We start from the raw sequence: 18,312 nt of genomic DNA, 5'->3' as shown, positions 1-18,312 counted from the left end.
CCCGGTTACTCACATCGGTTCCCAGTCTTTCTATTCCTCCAATAAACCACTTCACCTTCGTAATATTCTTGTTGTTCCGAATATAATCAAAAATCTTCTCTCAGTCCGATAATTTACTACTGATAATTATTGTTCAGTCGAATTTGATCCTTTTGGTTTTTCTGTGAAGGTGCTTCCCACTCGGACAGAGATTCTTCAATGCAATAGCCCCGGACCTCTCTACCCATTGTGTCGTCCATCCCATTCCACCACCACCGCCGAAGCTCACATTGCCGCCGCCGCCAGCTCCACCCTTTGGCATCAACACCTCGGACACCCCGGCCATCATACCATGTCGCGTCTTCATCAGTCCAGAAATATTACATTCAATAAAGATGGGTACTCGTTGTGTCATGCCTGTCAGTTAGGTCGTCATGTTAGATTACCTTTTTCTGCATCTCAAACTTTTACTATTCAACCGTTCCAACTTATTCATTGTGATATGTGGACATCACCTATTCCAAGCACCTCTGGTTATTGTTATTATCTTGTCATTGTGGATGATTTTACTCATTATTTTTGGACATTTCCCCTCCGTCGCAAATCAGATGTATACACCACCTTTCAAGCGTTCTATGCTTATGCCCGCACCTAGTTTAACCTTCCCATCCAATCCTTGCAATGTGATAATGGCCGATAATTTGATAACACCAAACTTGATACTTTCTGCTCCACCCACGGCATACAATTTCGCTTCTCATGTCCATACACGTCCCAGCAAAATGGCAAAGCTGAACGCGCTATTCGAACCACTAATGATGTCCTTCATACTTTACTTTTCCAAGCATCCATGCCCCCTTCCCTTTGGGCCGAGGCACTCCATACAGCCACATATCTCCTGAACATAAGACCTTCTTCAACCATAAATTTTTCCACACCCCACCAACTCTTGTTTGGCGAATTTCCATCATACAATCATCTTCGCGTGTTTGGTTGTTTGTGTTATCCTAACACGGAATCCACCTCTCCCCACAAGCTAGCACCTCGATCTACTGCTTGTGTTTTTCTGGGATACCCATCTCGACATCGTGGATACCGTTGCCTTGACCTCACATCTCACCGCATAATTATCTCTCGCCATGTGGTCTTCGAGGAAACCATCTTTCCATACAAGCTACCATCTACTACACCTCCGGTGACTTGCCCAGATGTTTTCGATCCCACACCTCTTCTACCTGTTGCACACACTCGTTCCACTACTGTCCTACCAACTACGTACAACTCACGTACCAGTTCAGCCCAACATGCATGGTTTTTCTGGCCAGCCGCGCACTATGCATAGCACACCAATAACAACTACCGTACATGAATACATGATCCAGCTCAACCTATGCATTCTCCCAATCCTGAGACAGAGGCACCCTCGCCTCCCGCGTCTACGCAGCCGTCCCCACCTGTGGCTACTGCCCCAACATCTCCAGTGCATCGCACACGCCTCCGCACCGGCCACCTTCCGCCTCCCATAGATCGTCTCAATCTCTCGGCCACTGTTTCATCTCCTCTGCCTTCTAACTATTTGATTGCACTTCGAGATCCCTCCTAGCGTGCTGCCATGCAAGAAGAGTATGATGCGCTCATGCACAACAAGACATGGGTACTAGTTCCTCCACCTTCCGGCGCCAATATAGTCACAGGCAAGTGGATTTTTCGACACAAATATCATTCCGATGGCACCCTTGCCCGTCACAAAGCTCGTTGGGTTGTACGCGGCTTCTCCCAACAACCTGGTGTCGATTTTGACGAGATCTCTAGTCTTGTGGTTAAACCCACCACTATTCGTCTTGTGCTTTCTCTCGCCATTGGGCAGTCTTGGCCTATTCATCAGCTAGACATTAAAAACGCCTTTCTCCATGGTCACCTTGATGAAGTGGTCTATAGTCAGCAGCCATCGGGTTTCATCGACCCAGAACGTTCACATCATGTTTGTCGACTCCTAAAATCTCTATACGGCCTTAAACAAGCACCCCGCGCTTGGTTCCAACGCTTTGCTACCTTCGCCCAATCCCTTGGTTTCACTGAGTCTAAATCTGACACTTCCCTCTTCATCTTCAAACGTGGTCGTGACACAGCTTATCTTCTCCTCTACGTTGATGATATTATTCTCAGTGCCTCCACACCCTCCTTTCTTGCCTCTATCACTCGTTCTCTCAGTAATGAATTTGCTATGAAGGACTTAGGTCCATTACACCACTTTCTTGGTATTTCTGTATCACTTACACCTTCTGGGCTTCACCTCTCTCAGGAGCAATACATCCTCGACGTCTTGTCCCGTGCCGGCATGCGTGATTGTCACCCTGTACCTACACCCATCAATACTAAGGCTAAGCTTCCGGCCGCTGTTGGCCCCCTGTTTCAGATCCTTTCTTCTATAGGAGCCTTGCCGGTGCTCTACAATATGTAACTCTCACTAGTGCAGAACCGGGCAATAGCACCGGTTCGTAAGGCCCTTTAGTGCCGGTTCGGTAACCGGCACTAAATTGTAGGCACTAAAGCCCCCTCCCCTTTAGTACCGGTTCAGCATGAACCGGTGCTAAAGGGCAACCACGTGGCACGAGCCAGCTCCGTGGGCGCGTAGGACATTAGTACCGGTTGGTAACACCAACCGGTACTAAATGTTTGGGTGTGTTTTGGTTTTATTTTTTATTTTTACTTTAATTTTGTGTTTTCAATTTAATTTAGTGATTGTTTTGCATTATAATGAGTTGTTAAATCATTAGGTGATTAGTTTGACTGGATGCGTGGATCCTAGCTAAGTCATCAAGTATATGTCATATCCATATTATATATACTTGATCACCTACTTAAGTGATCGAGGTAATATGGATATGGCATATACTTGATCACTTAGCTAGAATCCATCCAGTTGAAACTAATATGCAATTTGTTTCATAAATGATATAATAACTCATCATCATCATCATATTAATTAATATAAAAACTCTTGCATCATATATATCATCACCAACGGTTTTCATAGCAAAGATATCATCGAGTTCAACATGGTAATGATATTATAAGCGTTCATAACACCACAAAAGCAAATCACTCTTTGAGATTAAGTTCAGGACAAAGAACACGGACATGAGAGGACAAGTACTAAGAGCATGAACTAGCTAATTAATCACTCCTGCTGCTCTCTCTCAGATAAAATAGCATAGAACATGTATAGCTTTGCTGATTCATCATATTGGAGCATGCAGATGAACCTGTCTCCTAATCATGGGTTGCGCTTCTGATTGCTGCCCCCTAGTATTTCTCTGTGATCGTTCACAATTTTGCTCCAATCATTTACTATTAAGCATTCCTCGCTATTAGAAATCCTGAATGCACTAAAGTGCATTGTAGGATATCTTAACCGTAAGCTAACAATATTCATGGTACCTTTAGTCTCGATCCAATCAGGCACAACATTCATCGGGAGTCCCTGTTGAAGAACATCGTATAGTAACATACTTAGCAATGAAGTTTAGCTTAAAAAAAATAATGTATGCAAAAGATGCACTGAGGAGAAATAGTAGAAATCTTACCATCTTTCCTAAATATATGTGACCGTAGTTCAGTACGAACACTATTGGTCGCACGTTTTGAGTACTAACATTTCTAAGTGCAGGAAAGAAATTTGTCTTGACAGCATCAAGATCCTCAAGCCATGAAACATAATGACTTGTCTCCTCGTAGTTTAGTTCAGCCCCGGGACAGTGGACGGTCCTGTCTACCAAGCGCCGGACATGTTTGCTTGATTGGAAGTAAGCTGTCAATATAAATTGAGATCTATTAATTATTCAACTGGTTCAAATAATCTCATATCGAAGACATAAATATGGTTGAGAAACTCACATAATGGTAGAACTGGAGGCGTCTGCACATCGACCCAGATGTCTCTATTACCTTCAATATCATCTTCCAGACGAATATCAAAGGTGATAACCATATCAGGCTCAAATGCATAAGCCTTGCATAGTGCTTGCCAAGTTTTGCATTCAAAATAAGTGTATGTGTCTGCATTGTATAATTTGACGTTGAAGGTATAACCATGCTCGGTCTTCAAGTAAACTCTTTTTACCTCCATAGTTTCGTTAGGACTGAAACCTATCTTATCCAAGACAAAAATTCTTGCATGGCAGGGGATACGCTAATAGAATAGTGAAAAATTAAAATTAAAAGTTGAAGCAAATGAAGCATAAGTCATGCTTAATTACGAAAAAAGACTTGTCATTGTGACTTACTGTATCCACTTCGAAGTTCTCATCCAGCTTGATACTGAAGCGTCTATCATCAACTAGAAAATTTCTGCCGCACAGGCCGCGCTGGTCTTCGCAGTATTCGCACATAATGAAATCATGTTCGTCGTCAGACGACATTCCTATGTTCATAGGTGAAACATTAAACACTTATTAGTTCTATTAATTCAACTAATTCTGTTAATTCAACTAGTTCAACTAATTAATTGAACTAATTCAACTAAGCACTTACGAAGAATATACCTAATTAATTGAACTAATTCAACTAACTAGTTCAACTAATTAATTCAACTAAACTAGTTCTATTAATTTTCTTACTAAAAATAAGGTGGCTAATTCTATATAATAAAATGTTAATTAGATAATGAAATCTCATATAACTAAATTAAATATATATCTAACATATAATTTATATCTAATTCATCTAACATTTGACATTAATATCTAACATATGTTCATATATAGGTGAAACATTAAACACTTACTAGTTCTATTAATTCAACTAAATAAACTAGTTCTATTAATTCAACTAAGCATTTACTAAAAATAAACTAGTTCTATTAATTTCTTACTAAAATAAAGTAGGTAGTTCTATATAGTAATATTTTGATTAGATCATCAAATCTCATATACCTGAATTTTCTTACTAAAAATAAACTTGTTCTATTAATTTTCATACTAAAAATAAACTAGTTATATTAATTCAACTAGTCTAAATCTCATATATATACCTAATTAATATCTAGCTATACTAATTCAACTAGTTCTAATTCATGTAAAATATATTGACATTGATATTTAACATATTTTCCATATAATTCATCTAACATTAACATTCTAACATTATTATCTACGTAATTTATCTAACATTAATCTAAATAACAGAAAATAGAAAATAAGTAAAAACAATGTGTGTGTGTGTGGTGTGTGGTGTGTGTGTGTCTGTGTCTGTGTGTGTACGAGCGGGGGGCGGCGGCGTACGGGCGGCGGCGGGCGACGACGGGGACGGGCGCGGCGGGCGAGAGGCGGCGGCGACGGGCGTGGCGCGCGGGGGCGACGGCGGTGACGGCGACGACGGGAGGCGGGGGCGACGGCGGTGACGGCGACGACGGGTGGCGTGGGCGACGGCGGTGACGGTGACGACGGGCGGCGGGGGCGGCGAGGGCGGCGCGCGATGGGCGACGGGCGGCGCGGCGAAGAAGTTGGATCGAGAAGAAGTACTGGTGGTCGATGAAACTGATTTTTTTGTAAGTGCCATATATATAGGAGGGGTCTTTAGTATCGGTTGGAGCCACCAACCGGTACTAAAGGCCAATTTTCGCCAGGCCAAGGGGCGGGAAACGACCCCTTTAGTACCGGTTCATGGCACGAACCGGTACTAAAGACCCCCATTTAGTACCGGTTGGAGCCACCAACCGGTACTAATGGTTGTGCGCTGCCACCGGCGGTGCATAATGTTTAGTCCCACCTCGCCGAGCGAAGGGCAGCCGCACTGGTTTATAAACCCAGCCGCGGCTGCTCCTTCGAGCTTCTCTATATAGCAGGCTTCTGGGCCTAACTAGGGCGCCCTGCCCTGTGAGTCTGCTGGCCCTTCTAGGCCTGCATTTGCACACCCTAGGTTTGGCAGGCCCATTGGGCAGGGCGCCAATAAATTTTTTATATAGTTTTTTCTTTTCTGCATTATTTATTTTCTTCTATTTATTTTTGAGTAATTTTTTATATAGTTTTTTTCTTTTCTGCATTATTTATTTTCTTCTATTTATTTTTGAGTAATTTTTTTGTATAGTTTTTTTCTTTTCTGCATTATTTCTTTTCTTCTATTTCCAGTTTGTACACGAAGTGCGTCCAATTTTTGCCGTGACCCTCTCTACTCTTTCGCACATGCTATGCGGGTGAAATGATGATACCATGCCAAGTTTCAATATTTTCAGAATTCATTTTGTAGTGATTTTCAATTTCACGGTCATTTAGCTCTCTAAACAATTAGGTAAATGACCGAAAAACAACAAATGATGTCAGAACATGTTGGAAATTGATGATGTTGCTTTGAATGCTGCATACTGAACACAAAAGAAGTCCGGAGTTCAAATAAGTTTAAAAAATATTGAAGTGCCCGTGTAACAGATGAGTTCTCGTCCAAAACCCTGATACTCCGAAAGAGTTTGTCCAGTTTGTACACGGATCCAGTTTTTGCCGTGACCCTCTCTACTCCTTCGCACATACTATGTGGGTGAAATGATGATATCATGCCAAGTTTCAACATTTTCAGAATTCATTTTGTAGTGATTTTCAATTTCACGGTCATTTAGCTCTCTAAACAATTAGGTAAATGACCGAAAAACAACAAATGATCTCAGAGCATGTTGGAAATTGATGACGTCGCTTTGAATGCTGCATACTGAACACAAAAGAAGTCCGGAGTTCAAATAAGTTTAAAAAACATTGAAGTGCCCATGTAACAGATATGTTCTCGTCCGAAACCCTGATACTCCGAAAGAGTTTGTCCAGTTTGTACACGAAGTGCGTCCAGTTTTTGCCATGACCCTCTCTACTCTTTCGCACATGCATTGCGGGTGAAATGATGATACCATGCCAAGTTTCAACATTTTCAGAATTTATTTTGTAGTGATTTTCAATTTCACGGTCATTTAGCTCTCTAAACAATTAGGTAAATGACCGAAAAACAACAAATGATGTCAGAACATGTTGGAAATTGATGACGTCGCTTTGAATGCTGCATACTGAACACAAAAAAAGTCCGGAGTTCAAATAAGTTATTAAAACATTGAAGTGCCCGTGTAACAGATGAGTTCTCGTCCGAAACCCTGATACTCCGAAAGAGTTTGTCCAGTTTGTACACGAAGTGCGTCCAGTTTTTGCCGTGACCCTCTCTACTCTTTCGCACATGCTATGCGGGTGAAATGATAATACAATGCCAAGTTTCAACATTTTCAGAATTCATTTTGTACTGATTTTCAATTTCACGGTCATTTAGCTCTCTAAACAATTAGGTAAATGACCGAAAAACAACAAATGATGTCAGAACATGTTGGAAATTGATGACGTCGCTTTGAATGCTGCATACTGAACAGAAAAAAAGTCCGGAGTTCAAATAAGTTATTAAAAATAAAAAAAGAGGTGCAATGCTGGTTAATTTGCTTCAAGCCTTTCAGAATAGTGTAGACTGCACTGCACATAGCTCAGTGCAATCTATACTATTTCGAAAGGCTTGAAGCTAATCAACATGCAGGTGAGCATTGCACCTCTTCGTCATTGTCTGTGCACTCACGGCTTATAAACCGCTCATACTGCCTCTCTCTTGGCGAGGTGGGACTAAAAATCAGGTTACTAAGAAACTCTAGTACCAGTTCATGGCATGAACCGGTACTAAAGGTCTTCGTGGGGGCCCCAGCCTGACCATAGCCTGACACATCCTCATTAATACCGGTTCGTGGCTTGAACCGGTACTAAAGGTTGCCCACGAACCGGTACTAATGATGCCCGCCCGCCTAACCGTTGGAACCGGTACTAATGGTCACATTAGTGCCGGCTCAAATTCAAACCGGCACTAATGTGCTTCACATGTGACCCTTTTTCTACTAGTGTCTCACTCGCCCTGATATCTCATATGCAGTCCAACAAGTTTGCCTTCATATGCATGACCCTAGAGAGCCACATTTCTCCCTTATCAAACGCATATTACGTTATCTTAGAGGGACACTACACTTTGGTCTTTCCATCCATTCTTCTTCCTCTCATAAACTGATTGCCTATTTGGATGCCAACTGGGCCGGATGCCCAGACACCAGACGTTCCACGTCGGGGTACTGCTTGTTTCTTGGAGATAATTTGATTTCTTGGTCGTCACGTTGTCAGACTACTGTGTCTTGCTCTAGTGCAGAAGCAGAATACAGAGTTGTCGCCACCGCGGTCGCCGAATCATGTTGGGTCCGCCAGCTGCTCATGAAACTTCACCGGCCTATTAATGATGCTATCATTGTGTATTGCGACAATGTGAGTGCAGTCTATCTCTCCGCTAATCCCGTGCAGCACAAGCAAACTAAACATATATACATTTTGTCCGAAAGAAGGTTGCCATTGGAGCCATCCGAGTTCTGCACGTTCCATCCAACTTACAGTTTGCGGATATTTTTACAAAAGGTTTGTCGACATCACTCTTCCAGGAATTCTGATCCAGTCTTCACATCGGCGCACCACCGAGTTCAGACTGCGGGGGCGTGTTAGAGTCCCGCAATCGTACGCTGACGGCTGCTGCTCTTCTTGGAGATCACGTCTTCAACATACCAACGTTTGGTTAGCCTACCTAATTTGTAATCGTGTTGATCACGTCTAACCTTTGTACCTGTACTATATATACATGAGGCAATGGAAATAGGAGGCATGTATTGAGCAGCCCCGTTCATATTATTTACAGCGCGTGTGGTGAAGCTAGTACGCAGGGAGGCTGCATGTTGCACGGTGTGGCCATGGCCTGCGAGACAACAGGAAGTTTTGTGAGCTGCAACCGGCGAGGGCGTTTGCTGAAACCGGCTAAGCAGGAGTTGTAACCGGCGACACCAACTACTGGCGCGGCAAAAGCTTCAACCAATGTGTAAAATAGTTTCAACTGGCGAAGGATAGAGCTTCAAACCCATGGAAAAAAGCTTCATGGGGTGTGGAAAAAAGCCTTCAACAACAGAAAAAAGCTTCAACCGCTGTGTGAAAAAGCTTCAACCGGCGAAGGAGGAAGCTTCAACCATGAAAAAAAAAGCTTCAATCGATGTGGAAAAAAAGCTTCAAACCGTCAAAAAAGTTTCAACCGGCACAAAAAAAGCTTCAACCGGTGCGACATGCTGACAATGGTGCGGGCTGCGGGCGACGGCATCGCGGTGCTACGACGGCAACGGGTGAGCCTTTTTCGGTGAGCGACGAGTGCGGCAACACCAACGAGTTTTTTTTTGCTACAACCTGCATGTTTTTTTGCTCGACCAGCGGACTTTTTTGCTACTTCCGGCAACCTGAGTAGAGTACAGTTTGCGAGCTTGTCGTCGAGTGTGCCTCCACCGGGGACCGTCGGCACCGGAGTTGTGGCGTAGCATCGCATCGGTGCTGGGCCGTCGCCACGGGGAGCTACAACCACGGGCACACATTGCTGCACTGGTGTAGCGGATGAAAAACGCAGGAGACGACGGTGGCGCGGGCGGCGACCGGCAGTGAGGGCGGCGACCGGCGGCGAGGGCAGCAACATGCGAGACGAATCAGGGGGCGGTGCTTCGAGGCGGGGCATGTCGATCGTCAATGGCAGTTGGAGTTTTTCTCCAAGAAGATGGCGTCGGGGAGGAAGAGAAACAGATCGTGCGGTGTGTACGGGCGTTGACCCTACTGAATTGGGTGGCTGGCATGCGACATCGGCGCCTAGCGCTGCCCTTCTTAAAAAAAAGGAATTTTCCTGTCCATTTTGAATTGAACTGAGATTTGCCTTGTGCGTTGTGTCCGAATTGGACTTGGGATCGGCGGGTTGTCAGGCTATATATCGCTCCCGGAACTCATTTTGGAGTCGGCAAAAGATCAGAAATATAATCATAGCACGGCGGCAGGCATGCATGGCTGCTTACCTTAACACGCCGCGCGCGAGATTCTCTCCAAAGTCTAAACCCTAATCCCTGAAGTCGATCCGCCGGCATGGCGCGGCGGCCGCAGAGCTGGACCAGGGACCTCAGCAGCGGCGAGTCCACGAGGTTTCCCTTGAGCGCCAGCCAGCAGGCGGTAGTCGCCATCGCCGAGCTCGTCGACTGGGCGACAGCTGACGGAGCCGACGAGAGCGTGCGCGTGGCCGTAGCCGTACACGCCAACACCGGCGAGGAGACGGAGACGTTCGTGCTGTCGGCCGAGAGCCCCATCTTGGTGCTGAGGTCCCCGGTGATGAACCAGGAGTTCTCGCTGGAGGTCCGCTCCGCTGCCCACGCCGTTGTTCGGCTATACGGTTTCCTTCTCACAGTGCCGCCTGAACCGGGGACGGCGGACGACGAGCTCGATATGAGCTGCCCCGGCGACGATGAGCTGGTGGAAATGGAGTACTCCCCCGAGGGCCGGCGATTTCTTGGAGGCCCGGCGCCGTGGTTCTCCGCCGCGGGGAGCACGGCCGGCTGCATGCGGGTCGCCGCCGTGGAGGACCAAGAAGAAGAAGAAGCAGACTGCAAGGAGATCCTGGTGCTCTACCGCTACGCCCCTTTCTCGGTATCATCGGACGGCGTGGTGGTGCGAGGGAGCACCAGGGCGCACCTGCTCCGGTTCATGGCCACCGGCGACCACACGGCGAGGTCCCTGGCGTGGGCCGGGTCGTCTCTGATCCGGCTGATATACCCCGGTGACTTCAGCGAGCAGCTCCAGGAGCTATGGTCGAGCCTGGCGTCGCAGGTGAGCGTGCTGCCGCGCGCCGCGCGTGTCGAGGTGTTCGTCGACGTCGGCATCCTCCGGAGGTCGGTGTTCGTCGACGACAGCATCCTCCGGAGGTCGTACTACACGCCCGAGCGCATGGAGTGGATGCGCTCCGTGCTGGAGGAGACGGTGGAGGAGCCGTGGCCCGTGCGATTCACCGGCATGGAGCTGCACCTGCCGGAGCCGATGCCGCGCGACCATGATAAACACGAAGCCGCCGTCGACGACGATGACACGGACGCCGGTGAACGGCCGGCGAAGCGAAGGAGGGTCGTCGCCGCTGGGGAGGATTGCCCCATCTGCTTGCAGCTGCTCGAGGGCGACGACGACCTCGCCGCGTGGCCGGGGTGCGGCAAGCCCCACGTCTTCCATGGCGCGTGCTTGGAGAGCGTCCTCGTGGACAGCAAGACGTGCCCTATTTGCAGGCACACGCTGTACGTCGAGTCGACGTTCGGCAAGTAGTAGTACAAATGTGCAACTAGCTGTTCTCCAGAAATTATTTGTTTTGCTGAAGGATTAGCATTCTTGGGTTTCATGGTCAGTTCATCAATGAATGAATCATGTCAACTGTAATTGATTTGAACAAATCTCTGTAACTACACCGTTGAAGTGAAAATTGTTTGTTCAATCATGCAATCATTATGCACAAACTAGTTTTGGGAAATTCATATGCATCAGCTGAACTTTCATACACATATAGTGTTTCTAGATGAAAAACTCTACACAAACAAAACTGGAAGTGGAAAAAAAAGTTATATGAACTTACAGTTATAGGATGGATTGTATGAACAAAGGAATTAATTAAGCTATGCACAATCACTTGTAGTCTATATAGTTTATGCTCTACACATGCAATGGGAGAGAGGGTTTTCCCAGAGGTCATAGTGCGGGAAGGTGGCCTCGGGGAGGCCTGTTCGTGTCTGGTGAGTGATCATCACATCCTCCACAAAATTCGCCCATGGCATGTATGGGTCGCCGAAGAACTTCGACATGAGCCCCTTGTCCGGCTTGATAGACTTGAGCCTATGGCGCCCCATGTAGCGCCGGAAGCCGATGATCAGCTTCGCAAAGTTGCCGCCATGGGTCATGACGAACACGTCTGACTTCAGGCATACCAGGAAGTCCAGTGCAGCGAGGCTGGTTACATGCTTCTTGAAATGTTCTATCTCCTCCTTGCTTGCGAGATCTTCTTTGGTAACCTGCAAGCAACAAAGATAATGGGTCAGTTGTCTCTACAACAAATCCACCTGCTGATGATTGCTTGCCCATCCATAGGTAACTGTCTTAGTTTCCTTTCTGGATCTGTAGTTTCGCGTTATGTCCATATAAAGGCACTTTGAAGTTTGAAGGCAACAAACAGGATTTGCAGTAGAACACCTACCAAATTAGGGAACATGTTCCTCAGCGGTGCCATTCTATTGTTTCCACCATACACTTGCCCTGATGCAACATATATCTGAGTCTCCTTCGTATATCCCATTGCACGCAGAATGAAACCTATTTCCCCAGGCTCAAGCGGGCAGCGGCCTTCTTTTCTCTTTTCCAGTGCTAAAGACCAAAGGTGAGATCCATTCTGCATATATACAAGAGAAATATATCTAAGCACTGTACTTTGTGACCTTATTCTCTTCAGGCTAAAATCATTGTCTAGACAATTCACATTAGTATATCACCTTGAAGCGTCTTGGCCATTGTTTCTGTCTATATTCAGCCATCATTGCTTTCTCCTCTCTGGTTCCAGCAAAATCACAAAAGGATAAACCCACCATTCCTTTCTCGAATCTAAGATGAAGAGCCCTTCAAAAGCAGGAATAACAGTGTGAGACATGTAAAAAATTGCCAACTCCAAGGCAGGTTACTCTGAAGATCATGAGCTACACTTACATGTATGGATTTACACTCCCAGTTCGATTCCGCATCCTTGTTGCCAGTTTGTCAGCCATTTCTTCAATGCCAGGTAGAAACTTTAAGGCGTGATAATTAACTCTGCATCTGAGCCGGTTAATCTTCATTGGAACATTATCATACCTGCAATGATGAGTTTACAATACACTATGGCCATAAGTCAATGGAAGTGAACAAGATAGCAAGGAATAAACTGGGTGGGGTGTAGGGCCAAGGGGGAAAGGGAGAGTAGCAGAGAGCAATATTACTTGACCACAAAGACTCTAATGTGAAGAACTAGTCACTGTGCTAAACAATTATGTAGCAAGTCTGAAGATATATGAACAGAATAGAGTCATGGAAATATCTTCATAAAATGATATTAAGACTTACCCCAATCTATCAACGAATGGTTTGATAGACATTATCTTTTTCTCTTTGATCCTTGGAAGTACATTATCGACATAAAACTGCGCTGGTGCATATTTTGGGATATTTTTTACAGTACGCCTGTTAAAATCAACATAAATAATTATAGAAGTTACAATTAAGTATGAAAATATGTTGGCATGTAGGAAAAACAACATATGCAACAAGCAAAAACAAGAAACAACATAAGCACATTTATCTAACCATAGAATTAAATGTACATATAGGAACCATTTTGTAGGTGGCGGTATTGCTGGCATTTAAAAAAAAACTCACAGATGGTAGTCACGGAAATTGGCAAAATTTTAATCACTACGAAGATCTTATCCGGCAGATAAACCAGAATAACACATATAGGTCTATAGCTATGTCCGCCAGCAAACTATCATGCCAAAAAACGTACCAGTGCCAACCAATTATGAATAACACATATGACAGCGGGTACTGTAGTTTAAAGCGCTATAATGAACTAGGATTACAGTATCGACTAGCATGGCAACATTACCTAATGATTGATAAAATTGTCACAAAGAGAAAATGAGCAGAAGCAAAAAAAACATTGCAATGCCCCAGCAGTACAATCTTATTGCATCCTCAAAACTCAGGTCGCAAAATATAATAATCTGAATTGGACAAGCAGACTTATACTTGGGGAGAAATTGATGACATTTGAAGCAGAGACAACTCTAGTTGCACTGGCATTGCATTAGCAATATATTGCATACATGAGAAATGCATGTAACTTTGTAAATAATGGAAACTGCAGAGCACAAACAAGCAGCAGAAGACACCTAGTTAGTTGGCTTGTTCAAGTTAATACGCTCTAAGATTAATTGTTCCCTCTCTAACAATATTGGTGTTGATTTTACTACAAAAGAAAGCAGTGCTCTAAAAATCAATATCATTCATGTGTTTAGACTTTAGCATCAAGCTATTAAGCTGACAGCAGCTAAGACAGATCAAAAGATGAAATGAAGCAACCAACCTTATACTGGTGAACAGCTCATCTTTTTCTGTGAACCAGTCAGGAATATCTCGAACGATGCGGACATCATCCTTCAAATAATTTATAAAATGATCTACATCGAAGATATCTTCAAATTTCCTGAATAGAAAATACAAGGTTGTCAAATATTAAACACTTTTGCCAGGAGCTAACATGATAACAAACACAAATTACAAAGGGGCATAAGCAAGCAGGAGCCAATTCGGAAAGGAGGCCAGAATTATCACTTACGTTTGATCTTTCCATATTTGATCCTGCTTCAGCACAGGCAAAATAAGTGTGGCGTTCATTATCTTAGCAATTGCAACAGCATTACATATCTGTGAATATATCAAAGTAGTGCAATCAACTGATAGTGCTTGATAAAAATTAGGCAAGGTGCCATTTATACTACATAAGCAAATGTCGCATAACAAGTCAAAAAAATTGTCCTTCAACAAATTGATAAATGGGAATAGGGCACGTACGTACAGCTATTCGTTGCTGGTTCAATCCTCCCTCGGCATGAATAAAAATATACCCAGAAGTTTCGTTCTCTGGCACAAGATCTGCAGAATAGTAGGGAAAAAAAGACAAAATTTATACTCATCAGGACGCAACCATGGTTTAAGGTGAATGGTTTTCATATTTTCGTAAGCCATGGTGATGAATATAAACAGCGGGTGAGCACCAAGACAGCTTCAACTTGGGATCCCTTTCCCCAAGAGGAAGCAACAAGAATTATTGTTTCATGAAGAAAGCTTGTGTGCTACTGTGTTAGGCTATGGGCAGAAAGAGGGGTAACAAGAATTAAACTAGCCGTTAAAGAAGAAATGTAGAGAGAGTATTTTGTTTCTGGGTTCCCTTTCCACTTGTGCTCTTGCAAATAATATCACAATTTATCCTCATCTCAAAATCAACCAGTCACGTTTTATTTGTCCAACCACACAACTTGGGCTTGGAATATCTTCTAACCAAACATACTATATCTAGCAGGTCAGCTGTTAAATTTACTTATGGTCTTGAGAAAATTTTATCAACTACCCGGGCAACATATCGGCTTTGCGGCAGTATCAAGATACATGAAGATACCGCAAAAAAAAAATGGTACACTGAGAAGATACCGTCACAGTTATGAAACAGCTTTCATCGCATTTCTATTCGGCACTTGCCTGAGATCTCGTCCCTGCGTCGCTCGGCACACGGCTTCCAAGACGTGGCGGCGGCATGCGGATTCTCCCACAGAGAGTTGCTCACCTGAACAGCAACACCAAGCCAAGCCAAACAAACAAACGTTAAAACAGATTGCACGCACAAACATCCACCCAGATGCAGGCTGAGATCAACATCACTTTACCCCGGGGCACTGGAGCCGAATCCCATCCTTGCGGCACAGGTAGGGCGCGTTCTAAGGTCCAACAACAACAACACAAATGTCAGCAAGCATCAGGGATCCCGACGAGACGCGACGAAGATCGACCGGATCGAGGACTCACGAGGCGCGACCAGACGGAGGGGGCGGAGACGAGCGCGGCGAGGGCGACGCAGGCGAGGACGGCGAGCAGGATCCGGTAGGAGGCCGGGGCCGAGGGCGACCGGGGGTCCTCGAGCGCGAGGAGGGCGCGGACGGCGGCGGGGAGCGAGTACCTCTGGTGGAGCGGAGGGGGCGGGCGCAGCGCGCCGTCCTTGCCGCCGTCGCCGCCGCCGCTGCGTGGGGAGGAGAGGAAGGGGGAGGAGGCGGAGGCGGAGGCGGCCTCCGCGTCGCGCTTCGCGGGCGAGCCGGAGGAGGCGCGGGCCGCCGCCGCCGCCACCGTGCCGTGCCGCAGCTCGGCCATGGCGGCGTCGGTGCGAGGAGGGAAAGGAGAGTGTGCCGCGGTTGCGGGTAGTGGGCACTGTTGGGATCTCCCGAGTGACGTGCTCGTTGCCCCTCCACCGGTGTGGCGGTGTGGGTAATCGCGAATTCGCGACCAGGTTCTCATTTTCAGCGGAAATTTCGTCAAATTTTCGAAAAGTTCATCAAAAATATTTACACAACCGAAATGGGAAGATGATCATGCTCCCAGAAACTATTGCTGAATTTTCCCTCAAAAAAAAAGAAACTATTGCTGAATTTGGGTTATTTGGGTGAACTGGTATCAACATCACAACTGATATTTTGGTATGACCATGGCGTCAATTATGTCTGAAACTAGAAATCCCCTTTGTTCCCGACTTTTGTAGCGATTGTGCACTCGTGGCATTTGATTGATTAGGAGTATACGCGACCAAAATTGGCACTCGTGTCATTTGACTAGCCGACTAAATTTGGCGGCAAACAGTGGCGGCTCCAGAAATTTGCAACCGGGTATTCATGTGTATTCATTTTGCCAAAATCATTGCTATTTTCTGAAAATTGTCACTCTTTTGCCAAAATCAACACTGTTTTGTAAAAATCATGGGTATTCACATGAAAACCTAAGAATACCCCTAGCGCCGCCCCTGGCGGCAAAGCCAAGGGGCATGGGTCCTTCTGGGTTGGATTGACCTCACCGGCGCTTCCTAGCAGAGTTAGATGGCCTCCTCGACTACGTGCATGATTGCTCTCTCGTTCCGGCGGTGGGAAGCAATTTTCACGTTATCGTATGTACAACATGGAGGAGACGAAGAATCCCCAAGACTAGTTTGTAATTATAGTTTCTTTCAAAGGTGTTCTTGTGACTTGGATGTTTAGTAACGTCATAGTGTTAATTATAATATAATAAAAATGTCTTTATTGGATCATGTGAAAAGTGAATGACTAATGACAGGCATTTTGATAATATCACAATTTTATGCCTTTTTTAACTCTATGTTTTTATGCTTCATACTAACACGTTGTAACGAAAAGAAATAATCAAAGCAAAATTTCCAAGTCAACTAAAAAATGCCATATATCTACGAACGAAGATTGCCATTTACATGACCATATTGTCCTATGAACCATCAAGTGGGGTGTGAATAGTTGTGGAGGCGATGGAGCCGGCAGCTGCATAGGCGATCAGGCGAATACATGCGGAATGGGAGAGCATACGGTGCCCCAATATTGTGGCAAGGTAGGAAAAAACGCACGCAGCCCCACTTTGCATGCATGCGCCCAACTAGTGTGGCCAAATGGTCAACATAGGCTGAAAATGTTAAGCTTGGTGACCATATTGTCACACTCGGAAGTATTCACTTGCCATAAGTTCAATTCCCCAATACGTTTGACGAATGTGTATATAAGATACAAGTATAATGACTATAGACGCATTTTATTCAATCCATTGCGGATGTAACTTGCAAATCATAGAGTTCACAAATTTGTCGATGTGATTATGAAAAAAATGGTTGTGGTTGTTCTTTAAGAAAAACATATGCCTCTAATCAATATACACAAGAGTACCAAAAAAATTAGTTAATAAACGGTAACCATCCACCACGACATATGTGCTTGAAGGTCAACGACTATATATGTGCTTGCTAAGCTCAACGGCCATTCGGGGATCATGGTCATCATTGCTCGGTCAGGAGAAACAGGGAAGACTCTAGGTGGGGTATGTTTCATAACAATAACACCACCTAATCCCTTGGTCAAGACCTCATAACATTTTGATTGGGTAATTAGAGTTAGGAAATGGCAAATTGAAGGGGCATTATATTGAGTGTATTTGTAGTGTAAGTTGTTACTTATGATTGATCTTATTTTTTATGTGCATTTATAGTGTAAGATGATAATTATAATAGACCATAATGTGTGTGTTTCGGTGTCCATCGACTTGTCCAATAAACCAAGACATATTTCGCAATATATAGCATCATGAAGCATAAAAGGATGATGTAATTTTTTTTAAACACACTACGGCTCAGTGTACATGTAATCCTTGCGGCAGCGACAATACAAAACGACAACAAAAAAAAACGTTCCCATTCTGAGGAAGGCATCACAAATGAACGTTAATTGGCAACGGAACATAAATGTACCGAATGCAAGATGAGGGTTAGGCTGATCATTTGACCGGACAACTCCATAATATTAGTTTGTCATTCATATATGGAGGAAACGTTATTCGTTTATTTTCAAAGATACGCCGACAATAAATAGAGAATGACTCAAGAAGTCTAAACCGTTTCCCAAAGTATCATGTCAAGAAAATAGATAAATGATACTGCATTTGTTGAAAGCGGGAGCCAAAAGACGATGGTGACGAACTGAATTAGATTAGGATCAAATAAATGCTACATGTTCCACATAGCAAATAGGTCCAATTATTAAACTTTGTACCAAAGCATACATAAAAG

The 18,312-nt window shown here is 44.6% G+C and overlaps 2 protein-coding genes across 2 annotated transcripts; one reads left to right on the top strand and one right to left on the bottom strand.

The window, feature by feature from the left end:
- Positions 1-10,166: 10,166 nt before the first annotated feature.
- LOC125521042 lies at positions 10,167-11,516 on the top strand. The gene has a single exon (XM_048686096.1). The coding sequence runs from the start codon at positions 10,203-10,205 to the stop codon at positions 11,178-11,180; it is 978 nt and encodes a 325-aa protein (XP_048542053.1). The 5' UTR covers positions 10,167-10,202; the 3' UTR covers positions 11,181-11,516.
- Positions 11,373-15,947, bottom strand: LOC125521041 (protein PECTIC ARABINOGALACTAN SYNTHESIS-RELATED-like). The gene is made up of 11 exons (XM_048686095.1): positions 15,513-15,947; positions 15,374-15,424; positions 15,189-15,273; positions 14,509-14,585; positions 14,269-14,357; positions 14,017-14,136; positions 12,996-13,112; positions 12,603-12,746; positions 12,392-12,515; positions 12,100-12,291; positions 11,373-11,917 (listed from the first exon to the last, which is right to left on the bottom strand). The coding sequence occupies exons 1-11, from the start codon at positions 15,849-15,851 to the stop codon at positions 11,555-11,557; spliced, it is 1,701 nt and encodes a 566-aa protein (XP_048542052.1). The 5' UTR covers positions 15,852-15,947; the 3' UTR covers positions 11,373-11,554.
- Positions 15,948-18,312: the final 2,365 nt, after the last annotated feature.

Source organism: Triticum urartu, chromosome 7 (genome assembly GCF_003073215.2).
Source record: "Triticum urartu cultivar G1812 chromosome 7, Tu2.1, whole genome shotgun sequence".
NCBI lineage: Eukaryota > Viridiplantae > Streptophyta > Magnoliopsida > Poales > Poaceae > Triticum > Triticum urartu.
Note: the sequence above shows the minus strand (reverse complement) of the source record. Positions and strands in the feature narration are given on the sequence as shown.